The sequence below is a fragment of the Elephas maximus genome, chromosome 5 (assembly GCF_024166365.1).
Source record: "Elephas maximus indicus isolate mEleMax1 chromosome 5, mEleMax1 primary haplotype, whole genome shotgun sequence".
In the NCBI taxonomy this organism is placed as follows: domain Eukaryota; kingdom Metazoa; phylum Chordata; class Mammalia; order Proboscidea; family Elephantidae; genus Elephas; species Elephas maximus.
Window position 1 is genome coordinate 104482986 of NC_064823.1, and position 16214 is coordinate 104499199.

Sequence of the window (16214 nt, forward strand, 5' to 3'; positions counted from 1 at the left end):
ATCTGACTTATTAAACAAATATTTCTTAAGCAATTATGTAAGGCACAACAAAAAGTAATAAATACACAGTCTTGTTCCTTAAAGTCATTTTCAACTTAACCAGTTGCTATCGAGTCGACTCTGACTCATGTGTCAGAGTGGAACTGTGCTCTACAGGGTTTTCAATGACTGATTTTTTGGAAGTATATTGCCAGGACTTTCTTCCAAGGTGTCTCTGGGTAGCCTAAAACCTCCAACTTTGGTTAGCAGCTGAGCATGTTAACCGTTTGCACTACACAGGGACTCCAATTTTCAACTTAGAAGCGGCCATAAGGCCTATAGACAATTAATCAAGATTATTTAAAGACCACAAAAAAGAATAAAGTATTGAGAAATATCAGAGGAAGGGTGGGAGAACCAAGGAAGAATTATATTTCAGAGATTAAGAGTAACGTCTGACTGGGCCTCGAAAGAAGGATCAGATTTTGACAAGCAGAGGGAGAAGGAAAGAGAAGATGAGGGAAGGAAGATGGAAGGGAAAGTCTGAGCACTGAAGCAAGGAAGCAAGGAGCAGATCATCTCATATATATACTCACACACACACAAAACCAAAAACTATAAGGTTTCTAGAGGAAAATATAGAATACCATCACAACCTGCAGTAGACACAGACAAGGATTTCTTAGTGAGGACATCAAAAGCATTAACTATAAAAGAAAAAAAATACTGACAAACTAACATAAAAATTAAAACATTATTTTCTTATCAAAAGACACCACTAAGAAAATTAAGCCACGCACTGGGAGAAAATATTTGTAAATACATAACCCTGACAAAGGACAGGCATGGGATTAACTTTACCCCCAAATTTCAGTCTCTGTTCTTGGCTCCCGAGAGATAACCTCTAAAACCTTGGAATTTTCCCAGTGATTGAAATGTCTTTTATCTTTAAGGGCTCCAGATCAAACTTGACAGGTTATGCTAATGAGGTGACTCATGTTGGGGGCTAGGCATTCCAGAAAGACCCAACTGGTGATATCGGCTGACCTCAGGAGAGGGGTCATTATGCAATCAATCACGTTGATTTAATGGGGCCCCAATAAATCTCTGGACACTGACGCTCTATGGGCTTCCTGGTTGGTGATAGACATTGCTACATGTGGGAGGGTAGTACATCCCTTTTTAAGACATGGAAGCTCCATATTGGGAACCCTCCTATACCTTGCCCTATGTGTCTCTTCATTTGTATCTTTTTTGTTATAATAAAACTATAAAATTAAACTTCATGAGTTCTGTGAGTTGTTCTAATGAATTATTGAACATGAGGGAGTAGTGGGAGCCAGCAGGTTGGAAGTAAGGGAATCATGGGAAAACCCTGGGCTTACAACTGATATTCTGCAGGGGTAAAGGAAACCCTCAAATCTGTAGCAAGCACGTTGGATATGAGGGTTTCATGCAGGCCCTCAGGCTTATGGTTGGTGAATGAGGTCTTGGGACAGATTTGGCAATCTGGAGGACTGTGCCCTTTAACTTATGAGGTCTGACCTAGCTCTGAGCAGTTAAAGGAAGAACTGCATGGGAAGCTATGGACAGAAGTGGAACAGAATCAAAACTGATAATAGATTTGATTTGATCTTTAGAGTTTAGTGTCAGAGAGGTGGGATTTGATTTTTCTCAGCAACATATATCCAGAACACATAAAGAACTTTTACAAGTTATTAATAAAAAGAAAAATAATCCAATTTTTTAAATGGGCAATAGTTTGATAAGACAGAAAAACTGGTCACACAAAACATGATTGTGTGTGTAGAAAATCCTAAGGAATAAGACAAATGAATAAAAAACCCTATTAACAAATGACAGAAAATATACAAATGACCTAGAAGCACGTGATCAGTACTCAAAAACCTGGAAATGTAAATTGAAGCCACCGCTATACTCTCACTGAAATGGCTAAAAATTAAAAAAACTGACAATGCCAAATGTTGGCAAATCTGTGAGGCATCTAGATCACTTACACATTGCTGGTGCTAGTAAAAAAAAAAAAAGGAAAAATGGTGCAATTACTTTGAAAAACATTTTAACAGTTTCCCATAAAACTAAATATACATTTACCCCATGACCCAGTAATACCAAAGAGAAATGAAAACAAATGCCCACAAAAATAGCCATGAATGTTCATCGGAGCTTTATTCAAAACAGATCCAAACTGGAAATATTCTAAGTGTTCATCAAAAGGGAAAGAATAGAAAAACTGTGATATATTTACACAATGGAATACTAATTGGCAATAAGAAGAAGCAATCTACTGACATAACCAGTAATCTTTATGAATCTCAAAAACACTGTGTTAAGCACGAGAAGTCAGACACTAAAGAAAATATACCAGCAAGACTAATCTATGATGATAGGAATCTGAACAGTGGTTGCCTTTCTGGTAGGAGGTGAAATGGGAATTAACTGGAAACAATCACAAGGAAACTTTTTGGGATAATTCAAAGGTTTTGGGTGGTTATAACATGGGCATATACATTTGTTAAAAAGCGTTTTGAAATATATACTTAAGGTCTATGCATTGGATATAAATTACAACTCAAAAATTTCAAATTAAAACTTAGAAAATTATTTGCAACATATATAACACATGAAGAATTAATATCCTTAATATGTACAGAATGTTTATACATCAATAAAAAATGTACAGGTCAGTAGAAAAATAAACAAGGCCATGAATAGATATATTTACAAAAGAAAAATGGTAAATAAATGTGGGGAAATATTTGAACTTATTAATAATCAGAGAAGTGAAAGTGTTTTATTAAAGAGATATTTCTGGTGTAAAAAATATTTTGTAAAATAAATAATATCTAGTGTTGGCAACCTGCAATATGCAGATGACACAATCTTGCTTGCTGAAAGTGAAGACGACTTGAAGCACTTACTGATGAAGGTTAAAGACTACAGTCTTCAGTATGGATTATGCCTGAACATGAAGAAAACAAAAATCCTCAAAACTGGACTAATAAACATAATGAATGAAGAAAAAATTGAAGTTGTCAATTATTTCATTCTACTTGGATCAATAATCAATGCCATAGAAGCAGCAGTCAAGAAATCAAATGACATATTGCATTGGGCAAATCTGCCGCAAAAGATTTCTTTAAAGTTTTTAAAAAGCAAAGATGTCACTTTAATGACTAAGGTGCTCCTGACCCAAGCTATGATCTTTTCAACCATCTCATATGAATGTGAAAGCTGGACAATGAAAAAGGAAGACAGAAGAATTGATACATTCAAACTATAGTGTTGGCGAAGAACACTGAATATACCATGGACTGCCAGAAGAACGAACAAATCAGTCTTAGAAGAAATACGACCAGAGTGATTTAGAGTCAAGGGAGGTAAGACTTGGACTCGCTTACTTTGAACACATCATCAGGAAAGATCAAATGCTAGAAAAGGACATCATATTTGGTAAAGTGGAGGGTCAGTGAAAACAAGAGAAACCATCAATGAGATGGAATGATACATAGCTACATCAGTGGACTCAAAACATGCCAACAATCATGAAGATGGTACAGGACTGAACGATGTTTCATTCTGTTATACATAAGGTCACCATAAGTTGGAGCCAACTCAATGGCAACTAACAGAAACAAACAACAGTGTTGGCAAGGGTGCAGTGAAAAAGGCAGCCCAAATAGTGCAAGTGAATATGTAAGTCAAAATGAGTTTTTGTGGAACATATTTTGAAATTTTATATGAGTCACTGCAAATATGTCCATACCCTTGATCCAGTAATTTTATTTCTAGAATTTTTATTCTCAGAAAATAATCAGAGATTGAAAATGGTGGGAGGGAGGGACATATTGGTAGAATGACCTCATACATTGGGACAGCAAGCCAGACAAAGCCATGTGAGATGTCCAAGGTTCAAGTGGATAGTACTCAAATGTATCTGCTAGATATGAAATAAGAGCCTTAAGAGTTAACGATTTTGGTATTCACTAATTAGATAGTAGATAAGAACTACTTTAGGTGAAGGGAAAGACGACACACAATACAGGGGAGGTCAGCACAACTGGACTAAACCAAAAGCAGAGAAGTTTCCTGAATAAACTGAACGCTTCAAAGGCCAGAGTAGCAGGGGTGGGGATTTGGGGACCATGGTTTCAGGGGACATTTAAGTCGATTGGCATAATAAAATCTGTTAAGAAAACATTCTGCATCCCACTTTGGAGAGTGGTGTCTGGGGTCTTAAACACTAGCAAGCAGCCATCTAAGAGATGCATCAATTGGTCTCAACCTACCTGCAGCAAAGAAGAATGAAGAACACGAAGGACACAAGATAATTATGAGCCCAAAAGACGGAAAGGGCCACATAAACCAGAGACTACATCAGCCTGAGACCAGAAGAGCTAGATGGAGCCCAGCTACAACCAATGACTGCCCTGACAGGGAACACAACAGAGAACACCTGAGGCAGCAGGAGAACAGTGGGATGCAGACCCCAAATTCTCATAAAAAGACCAGACTTAATGGTCTGACTGAGACTAGAAGAGCCCTGATGTTCGTGGCCCCCAGACCTTCTGCTGGCCCAGGACAGGAACCATTCCCAAAGCCAACTCTTCAGAGAGGGATTAGACTGGACAATGGGTTGGAGAGGGATCCTGGTGAGGAGTGAGCTTCTTGGATCAGGTGGACACTTGAGACTATGTTGGTATCTCCTGCCTGGAGGGGAGATGAGAAGGTAGAGGGGGTTAAAGCTGGCGAAATGACACGAAAAGAGAATGAAGGGAGGGAGCAGGCTGTCTCACTAGGGGGAGAGCAATTGGGAGTATGTAGCAAGGTGTATATAAGTTTTTGTATATATAAGTTTTGAGGCTGACTTGATTTGTAAACCTTCACTTAAAGCACAAAAAAAATTAAAAAAAAAAAAAAAGAATTAATGATTTTAAAGATCCAAATAAGTTGATCGGTCTGTGTAGGAGTTGTAGGCGTCTGTAAGTAGACAGAGAATCATAGATATGGGTTAAGTGAACCATGAGACCAACACTTTTTTAAGTTTTATAGGCTCTGACAAAGTTATTACAAAAAAAGGAACTCAGTATTACAGTCATAGAGGTGAAAAGACTTTCTTCAGGTCATCCATCCAAAATCTGGATAGTAACTTGGCTTCCTTTGTTGGTATGTTTTTTGTTTGTTTTTAACTCTGGGAAGATTTAGAATTAACTCTAAAAAAGTTAAGAGAATCAAAATCACAGAATTAATATTTTGTGTTAAGAATAATTAACGATCAATGAAATTCGAATATGGACTATGGAATAGATATAGTATTATATCAATGTTAAATTTCACGATTTTGATCACAGTTCTGTGATTAATAAGAATATTCTTGTACTTGGGAAATACATACTAAATCATTTAGGGAAAAAGGGGGTATGATGTCTATAACCTACTCTCAAATTGTTCAGAAAAAAATTAAATACACACATGGGAGAAAAATACAGCAAATGGAGCAAAAAATTTTTGCAGCTTTTTAGTATGTTTTAAATTATTATTAAAATAAAGTATGCATATTATTAAAATAAGAAGTATGTACATATTTGGAGCCCTCGTGGCGTAGTTGTTAAGAGTTCAGGTGCTAACCAAAAGATCAGCAGTTTGAATCCACCAGCTGCTCCTTGGAAACGCTATGGGGCAGTTCTCTGTCCTATAGGGTCGCTATGAGTCAGAATCAACTCCGTGGCACCTGACAACAACATAACGTACATATTTAAGAGAATTTGGCCTACTAGAATGACAACCTTATAACTGTAATTTAAAATGTATAATTGAAGAATTGATTTAGAATTACAATATTAAGTTGTAATCTTATAAAATTTATGTCAATATTAGAACATACAAAAAATGCAAGGTTCACCATATTTGTAACTTTAATGCACTAGATTTAAAAATAAATTTAATATTTGAGAAGATTGTGTTTATTAATGTAGATGAAGTACTTAAAAAAGAAATCAAATGTCATGTATTTACAAATGCAGTTTATATTGTCTGAAGGTATTTAACTAAGTTTGGAAACTGAACCAAACATTATTCAGGACTCTTAAAAGTCATTGTTAAAAACTGCTAGAATGGCAAAATAATAAAACTTGCAAGCTGGACTTAAAAGTCTAAAAAAGAAATAGATATTTAAATCCATAACTTTAAAAATTGGCTATTAATTATTTAAACTAACAGTATACCTCTGAATAGTCTTTCTGGATATGAAAACCAAGCTCAAGGATGCCGAAAGACTCACATAACTGGGTGTGGCCATTTTTTAAAAAATGGCTATAAATTCTTTGACATTTCTCTCATTGAGAGGTGGGGTTTGTGTTCCTGCCTCCTTGAATCTGACCAGACTTGCAACTGCATCAATCAACAAAGTATGACTGGAGTGACATTACGTGAGTTCCGAGACCAAATCTTCTTAGAACACAGCTACCATGCTGAGAGGGATCCAAGCCACATGGAGAGGCCACATGAAGTGTTGTTAAAGATAGATAATGCCAACTGAGTACAGCCTGCAACTTATCACAGCCTAGGCACCAGACATAGGCAAGAAAGAACCTCCATATGATTCTAGGCTCCTACCATTTGAGACGCCCCAGCAATTACAGATTTCCCAGTTGAGGCTCAGACATTATGGAGCAGAGACAGCCTATCCCTGCTTGTCTTATCAGGATTTCTGAGTCATAGAATCATTAAGCATAATAATATGATTGTATCTTTATAGCACTAAGTTTGGAGGAGGAGCCCTGGTGGCACAGTGGTTAAGCATTAGGCTGCTAACCAAAAGGTAGGCAGTTCAAATCCACCAGCCACTCCTTGGAAACCCTATGAGGCAGTTCTACTCTGTGCTACAGGGTTGCTATGAATCAGAACTGACTTAAAGGCAATGGGGATGGTATGGTATACAGCAACAGATAACCAGATCACAACTTTAAGGATGGGTTCTGTGTATTGGCTCTAGGTTATCTGGATTTTGTTTTCTGAGCTGATTAGATTTAAAGGTATTAATGATCCTGTTGCCAGTGGTAAAAAAGGCACTTGGAATCCACAACATGACAGAAGACTAGACCAGTTGTGGGATGACATCAAGGACATCATTCATAAAGAAAGCAAAAGGTCATTAAAAAGACAGGAAAAAAACAGTAGAAGAGGCCTTAGACACCAGAAGAAAGGAAATAATAAAGATTAGAACAGAAATAAATGAAACAGAGAACAGAAAAACAATAGAAAGAATCCACAAGTCCAAAAGTTGGTTCCTTGAAAAGATTAGCAAAATCGACAAACCACTTTTGCAACAAAAGAAAAACAGGAGAGGAAGCAAATAACACACATAAAAAATGAGACGGAGGACATTACCTCAGACCCAACTGAAATAAAACAGACCATAACAGAATATTATGAAAAATTGTATTCCAACAAATTTGAGAACCTAGACGAAATGGACAAATTTCTAGGAACACACTACCTACCTAAATTAACACAAACTGAGATCGAAAATCCGAACAAACCATAACAAGAGAAGAGATTGAAGAGGTAATAGAAAAAAAAAATTTTTTTAAACTCCCAACAAAAAGTCCCGATCTACCAAACATTTAGAGAAGAGCTCACATCTGTATCAATCAAACTATTTCAGAGCATAAGAAAGGAAGGAATATTCTTGAATTCATTACAAGAAGCCAGCATAACCCTGATATCAAAGCCAGGCAAAGACACCACAAGAAAAGAAAAAAAAAAAAAATTACAGGCCCATTTCTGTCATGAACATAGATGCAAAAATTCTCAACAAAATTCTAGCCAATAGAATTCAGCATCATATCAAAAAAATAATAAACCACTACCAAGTGGGATTCATGCCAGGTATAAAAGGATGGTTCAACATTAGAAAATCAGTCAACATAATCCACCATATAAGTAAAACAAAAGAAAAGAATCATATGATCATCTCAATCGACACAGAAAAAGCATTTGACAAAGTCCAACACCCATTCCTGATTAAAAAAACCCTCAGTAAAATAGAAATAGAAGGGAAATTCGTCAACATAATAGAGGGCATCTATACAAATCCAGGGAACCCTGGTGGTGTAGTGGTTAAGTGCTATGGCTGCTAACCAAAAGGTTGGCAATTCGAATCCGCCAGGTGCTCCTTGGAAACTCTAAGGGGCAGTTCTATTCTGCTCTATAGGGTCAGAATCGACTTAACCAAAGTCGGTTTGGTTTTTCTGGTTATACAAATCCAGCATCCAACATCATTTTCAATGGGGAAAAACTGAGAATGGCAACAAGACAAGGATGCCTTTTATCACCACTCCTATTTAACACTGTGCTGGACATTCTAGCTAGGGTAATAAGGTAAGAAAAAGAAATAAAAGGCATCTAAATTGGAAAGGCAGAAGTAAAGATATCTCTAAGTGGAGAACCCCAAAAATTCCACAAGAAAACTACTGGAACTAATAGAAAGTTTCAGCAGAGTAGCAGGATACACGATCAACCTAAAAAAAATCAGTTGGATTCCCATACACCAATAAAGAGAACTACAAAAGGGAGATCAGGAAACCAATATCATTTATAATAGTCCCTGAAACAAAAATAAAATACTTAGGAATAAATCCAACCAGGGACATAAAAGACCTATACAAAGAAAACTACAAAACGCTACTGCAAGAAACCAAAAGAGACCTGCATAAATGAAAATACATAGCATGATCATTGATAGAAAGACTCAACATTGTGAAAATGTCAATTCTACCCAAAGCGATCTATAGGTATAATGCAACCTTGATCCAAATACCAACAGCATTCTTTAATGAGATGGAAAAACTAATCACTAACTTTATATGGAAAGGAAAGAGGCCCAGGACAAGTAAAGCATTACTGAAAACAGAACAAAGTAGGAGGCCTCACACTACCTGATCTCAAAACCTACTATATAGCCACGGTAGTCAAAACAGCCTGGTACTGGTATAATGACAGACACATAGACCAATGGAACAGAATCAAGATCCCACAAGTAAATCCATCCCCTAGCAGTCAGCTGATCTTTGACAAAGGCCCAAAGTTCATGAAATGGGGGAAAAGACAGTCTCTGTAACAAACGGTGCAGGCAAAACTGGATGTCTATCTGTAAAAAAATGCAACAGGACCATACCTCACACCACACACAAAAACGAATTCAAAATGGATCAAAGACCTAAAATAAAACGTAAAATGGCAACGATTATGGAAGAAAAAATACAAACAATGTTAAAGCCATTGCCGTCAAGTCGATCTCAACTCATAGCGACCCTACAGGACAGAATAGAACTTCCCCGTAGGGTTTCCAGGGAGCAGCTGATGGATTCGAACTGCCGACTTTTTGGTTAGCAGCCAAGCTCTTAACCACTGTGCCATCACAGCCACAAGGACAATGTCAGGGGTGAGGCTCTAATGTACAGCACAAATAGGGTACACACCATAACTAACAAAGCACAAGCACCAGAAGATAAACTAGAAAATTGGGACCTCCTAAAAATGAAATACTTATGCTCTTCAAAAGAGTTCACCAAAAAAGTAAAAACAGGACCTACAGAATGGGAAAAAAAAAAATTTGGCTATGACATATCTGATAAGGGTCTAATTTCTTAAATCTATAAGATACTGCAACACCTCAACAACAAAAAGACAAATAATCCAATTTAGAGATTGCCCCTGGGCACTTGAACTGGGGGAGGGATATACTGTCATTACCCTAGCTACAGCCCAGGAGGGGTGCAATTTCAGTGCTTGCCGTAGATGCTGTTTTCTATAGATACATCTCTGGTTCCGCGAGACACAGCAGTGTTCTGTTCTGTCGTACACAGGGTTGCTATAAGTCGGAACCAACTCTACAGAACCTAACAACAGTCCATGGTATGCAGTGTCAAAACAGAAGGCAAGGCTTTGGGTGACCAGGCAGTTGTGGCCAGAGAACATTTTAGGGAAAATAAAGGAGTACCTGGGGTTGGCTGGTTGCTTCTAAGTGCACTGGAGAACTTAAGGAAAGAAAGTGATCAGCTCAGGACTGTAAAGTCCCACCTTAAGTCCCAGGTAATGGATCAGAAAGCTTCTATGACTGCCCTAAAAGAAACTCTATCTTTTATAGCCACAGGGCTGAAAATTATGAAGACCAAGCTCAAAGTCTAATTCTATGGGTGGCTGAAATATAGTGCAAATTGAATCCCCAATTTGTCTGGTCTCTTCTGTTAAAGCTAGGGCAATGATCGGGAAGGAGTGGGACCTTAAAAATTGGAATGAGGCTGTATGGGCAGATTTCAATGAAGTTGGGAACTTAAAACCTTTAAATACTGCTGAGCCTTCCTTACTATTGAAATCAGCCCTTCCTTCCCTGTCTGAGGACGTTAGAGGTTCCTGTTGCCAGTGGTAAAAAAAAGACACTCATAGTCCATGCATACAGTGACAAAACAGAAGGTAAGGCTTTGAGCGACCAAGCAGTTGTTGCCTTTCCCTGAAGAGCCTATAATAACCTCCCCTGGAGGCCTTTTACAGAACTGCCGACCCTCCTCAGGACCTACCCCTACCACCTCTTAGTACTTCTAGATCTATACCAGACCCAAGTCCCAGCCACAGGTAGGAGCCTTCCATAGACTTCTCTACTAGCTTCTACAATTACTTAAGTTCTACTAAAAAAACCCGCTGCCATAGAGTCAATTCTGACTCATAGAGACCCTACAGGACAAAGGAGGACTGCCCCATAGGGTTTCCAAGGAGCGGCTGGTGGATTCGAACGGCCAACCTTTTCATTAGCAGCTGAGCTCTTAACCACTGTGCCACCTGGGCTCCGTTTAAGGTCTAATCCCTATAATAAATCCCTTCTTCTGTATCACTCGTAGTAGTTCTGCTTCTCTAATTGAATCCTAGCTGATACATTAGGCCTTAGAGAGGTAGTCAGCAAAATTCATCATTTGATGAGAGGGGAAAATAAACATGAAAAAATAGGGAAATACACACCTAGAAATAAAAGGGTAGCATGTTACAAAGTGGGTCAGGAACTGTTTCTTTCACTTGGGTTCACTTACTTTTTTTGGAGGGAGATAGTTTGGATCTGTGCCTTTGGCTATAGAGAGTCGTAATATCCGAGGTGAAGCATTAGGGATTTGTAAAGAATTTCTTACCCCATCACTGAAGGGCCTGTATGCAAGTGGAAAAACGAAAAACTACAATCATTGGATGGAAGAAAAATAGCCATACTTTTCATTGGTATAATCAACTTCCAATCAATAATATTTATTGTTTCTATCTTAGGAGCATCTTTTCCTATAATCACTACTGTTCCTACCATCAGATTAGTGTTTTTCAAAACTTTTTTACTGAGGCCCACAGTAAGAAGTACATTTTATGTTGTGATATAGTATATATGCACGTGTATGTACGTGTGTGTCTGAATCAAAACTACCATGAAGCAATACCTATCCTAGTCAACGTATTCTGATTTTTAATAAAAATTTGATTTCATTAAAAAAACTGAAAACCACTAAATTGATTTCATGACTTGTGACCAGAAGTATGAAAACACCTCACTTTCTACCAAAACTCCATATTAAAACCTTGAGGTAAAAATTTGGGTTACCACCAAGGATTACTCTGTGATGGCCAATCGCTTCTGTGGTGCGGTTTGAGATATGGCTGGCCATAACTCTGAGTTGCTTGGCCCATTTTCACACGCAATTCCCCACATATTCCCATCCCTCACCGAAAACCTACCAATCAACCAACAAACCAACAAGCCTAACATGGAAAAAGGTTTTCCCAAATAGATATATGGTTACCTTCTAGGGATGGTCTATTTTGTTTTGTTTTTAATTGAGATACAATTCACATAGCATAAAATTCGTCCTTTCTAAAGCATACAATTCAGTGGTTTTTAGAATATTCACAAAGTTGTGTAACCATCACCACAATCTAATTCCAGAACATTTCATCACCCAGAAAGAAACCCTGTACACATTAGCTGCCACTCCCTCATTTCTCCTTACCCCAGCCCCTAGCAACCCACTAATTTACTTTTTGTCTTTATGGATTTGCTTGTTCTAGAAATATCAAATAAATGGAATCATACAATATGTGGTCATTCGTGTCTGTATGCTTTCACTTAGCATACTGTTTGCCAGGTTCATATATTAGTATTTCATTCCTTTTTATGGCTAAATAATATTTCATTGTATGGATATACCACATTTTGTTTATCTGTTCATCCCCTGATGGACATTTGGGTTGTTTCCACCTATTATGAATAATGTTGCAATAAATATTCGTGTACAAGTTTTTGTGTGGACATATGTTTTCAATTCTCTTGGATATATACTTAGAAGTGGAATTTCTGGGTCACATGGTAACTCAAAGTTTAACATTTTGAAGAATTGTCACAGTAGCTGCACCATATTACATTCCCACCAGCAACATATGAGTGTTATAATTTCTCCACACCTCACCAACACATTTCCCGCATGCATCTGTGTATGTGTGTGCCTGTGTGTGTTTTGTCATCTTAGTAGATGTGAAGTGGTATCAAATTGTGGTTTTAACTTGTGTTTCCAGGATGACCAATGATGTTGAGTACTTTTAATGTGCTTATTGGCCATTTGTCTTCTTTGAAGAAATGTCCGTTCAAATCCTTTTGACTTTTAAAAATTGGATTATTTGTCTTTTATTGTAAAGTCTTACAAAGTCCTTATATATACTCTGAATTCTAGTCCCTTATCAAATATATAGAGAGCCCTGGCGGCACAGTGGTTAAGAGATCTGCTGCTAACCAATTCTATTTCTTCTTGTGTCAATTTAAGTAGTTTGTGTCTTTCTAGGAATTTGTCCATTCCATCTATGTTATCTGATTTTTTGGCCTTACATAACAGTAGTTACTTATAGTCCTTTTTATTTGTAAGCAAGAGTAATACCCCCTCTTTTCTTTTGATTATACTAATTTGAGTTTTCTCTCTTTTTTCTTGGTCAGTTTACCTAAAGGCTTATCAATTTTTTGTTGATCTTTACAAAGAAGCTATCTAGTTTTATTGATTTTCTCTGTTTTTTAAAATTTGTTCTATTTCACTTATTTCCATTTTAATTCTTATTTTCTCCTTCCTTCTACTTGTTTTGTTTACTTTGCTCTTCTTTTTCTGTTTTCTTAAGATTAAAGATTTGATTGTAATTTGAGATCTTTCATCTTTTTTTTTAATATAGACATTTACAGCTATAAATTCCCTGTAAGCACTGTTTTAACTCCATCCCATAAGTTGTGGTGTGTCTTGTTTTCAGTTTTATTCATCTCATGGTATTTTCTAATTTCCTTTAGGATTTCTTCTTTGACCAATTGGTTGTTTAGGAGCATGTATAGTTTTCCAAATTTTTGAATTTTCCAGATTTCTTTCTGTTATTGGTTTCTAATTTCATTTCACTGTGGTCAGAGAATATACTTTGTATGATTTCAATCCATGTACATTTGTTAAGACTTGTTTATGACTTAATATATGGTCTATCCTAGAGAATGTTCCATGTGCACTACAGAAGAATGTGTATTCTGCTGCTGTTGGGCAGAGTGTTTCATAGATACAATGAAATATTATTCAACCATATAAAGGAATGAAATATTGACATGTTACAATACAGATGAACCTTGGAAACAACATGCTAAGTAATATAAGTCGGACACCAATGGACAAATATATAATTCCACTTACATGAAATATTGAGAATAGGCAAATTCATGAAGACAGAAAGTAGATTAGAAGTTACCAAGTGCCAGGGGAGGAGGTGAGAGGGAAGAGTTATTGCTTAATGGGTACAGAGTTTCTTTTTAGGGTGATGAAAAAGTTTTGAAAATAGATGTTGGTTTTAGTTGCACAGCATTGTGAGTGTAATTAGTGGTACTGATTTGTACACTTAAAAATGGTTAAAATGGCAAATTACATGTTATATATATAGTAGAGATATTTGTTATTGATTGAATTGTGTCCCCCCAAAATATCTGTCAAGTTGCTAAGTCATGATTCCCAGTATTGTGTGATCGTCCACCATTTTGTCATCTGATGTTATTTCCCTATGTGTTGTAAACCTGATCTCTAGGATAGGTGGGATTAGCAGCAATTATGTTAAGGAGGCAAGACTCAATCTACAAGATTAGGTTGTGTTTTAAGCCAATCTCTTTTGAGATATAAAAGAGAGAAGCAAGCAGAGAGATGGGAGGACCTCATACCACCAAGAAACAAGAGCCAGGAGAATAGCAAGTCCTTTGGACCTTGGGTCCCTGTGCTGAGAAGCTCCTCGACTGGGGAAGATTGATGACAAGGATCTTTCCCTAGAGCTGACAGAAAGAGAAAGCCTTCTGCTGGAATTGGCACCCTGAATTCGAACTTCTAGCCTCCTAGACTGTGAGAGAATAAATTTCTGTTTGTTAAAGCCATCACTTGTGGTATTTCTGTTATAGCAGCACTAGATAACTAAGATATATTTTATCACAATAAATAAACAAAAAAAAAGCAACTTTTCCCCAACCCCCACTCCCATTCACTAACTGAGCTTTATTTTTTTCTGTAGTGTTTACTGCCTAACATACTATATTTTTAACGTATATAGTTTGTTTGATGTCTTTTTCCTCCCACCAGAATGAAAGCTGGTGGGAGGAAAAAGAGATTTTTTACCAATTTTGTTCATTACTAAAATCTAACACTTACTAATATGTTGTTGCTGATAGGTCCCATCAAGTTGGTTCCAACATATAGTGACCCTATGTATGACAGAGCAAAATGTTGCCTGGTCCTGTACCATCTTTACAATCACTGCTGTGTTTGAGTCCACTGCTGCAGCCACTGTGTCAATCCATCTTGTTGAGAGACTTCTTCTCTTTTGCTGACCCTCTACTTTACCAAGCATGATGTCCTTCTCCGGGGACTGGTCCCTCCTGATAACGTGTCCAAAGTACATGAGAAGAAGGCTCACCATCCTGGCTTCTAAGGAGTATTCTGGCTGTATTTCGTCCAAGACAGATTTATTCATTCTTCTGGAAGTCCATGGTATACTCAATATTCTTCACCAATACCATAATTTAAATGCATCAATTCTTCTTCAGTCTTCCTTATTCATTGCCCAGCTTTGCATTCTTATGAGGCAATTGAAAATACCATGTTTTGGGTCAGGCGCACCTTAGTCCTCAGGTCCTTTGCAGCAGATTCGTCCAATGTAATCCTCACTTGATTTTTTGACTGCTGCTTCCATGGGTGTTGATTGTGGACCCCCAAAAAAGGAAATCCTTGGCAACATCAATATTTTCTCCGTTTATCATGGTGTTGCTTATTGGTCCAGTTGGGAGCATTTCTGTTTTCTTTATGTTTAAGTGTAACCTATACTGAAGGCTGTAGTCTTTAATCTTCATCAGCAAGTTTTTCAAGTCCTCTTCACTTTTGGCAAGCAAGGTAGTGTCACCTGCATATTGCAGGTTGTTAATGATTGTTCCTCCAATTCTGATGCCATATTTTTCTTCATATAGTCCAGCTTCTTGGTTTATTTGCTCAACATACAGATTAAACAAGTATGGTGAAAGATTACAAATAAAATGTATATACCACATTTTATTTTTCCATTCAACTGGTGAGGGACACTTGGGTTGTTTTTACCTTTTGGCTATTATGAATAATGCTGTAGTGAACACTGGTGTGCAAGCACACATTTGAGTCCCTGCTTTCAAGCCTTTTGGGTATATACCTAGGAGTGGAATTGTTGGATTCCTGTGTGGCCGAAATAGTTAAGCGTTTAACCACTAACCAAAAGGTTGGCAGCCCAAGTGCACCTTGGAAGAAAGGCCTGGTGGTCTGCTTCTAAAAGGTCACAGCCTTGAATACTCTGTGGAGTGCAGTTCTGCTCTCACACATAGGGTCACCATGAGTCAGAATTGACTCAACAGCAACTGGTTTGGTTTTTGTTTTGTTTTATAATACAGCCATAAAGAGAAATGAGTTCTGATACATGCTACAGCATGAATGAATTTTGAAAACATTACTCTGAGTGAAATAAGTTCAACACAAAAGGACAAATATTGTATGATCCCATTAATATGAAATATCTAGAATAGGCAAATGTACAGCAACCAAAGTTTATTTGTGGTTAGTAGATATGGGTGGGAGGGGGAGAGGCAGAATTACTGCTTAAGAGAAATTGAG

The 16214-nt window shown here is 37.3% G+C and overlaps 1 protein-coding gene across 1 annotated transcript in view; it reads right to left on the reverse strand.

Moving 5' to 3' along the window:
- The window catches only part of THEGL (theg spermatid protein like), an 80585-nt gene that overhangs the window by 9283 nt on the left and 55088 nt on the right, over nucleotides 1-16214 (reverse strand). Inside the window, exon 7 of the mRNA XM_049885302.1 lies at nucleotides 11085-11196. Within this exon, the coding sequence (XP_049741259.1) occupies nucleotides 11085-11196 (112 nt within the window). The remainder of the gene's footprint in view (nucleotides 1-11084; nucleotides 11197-16214) is intronic.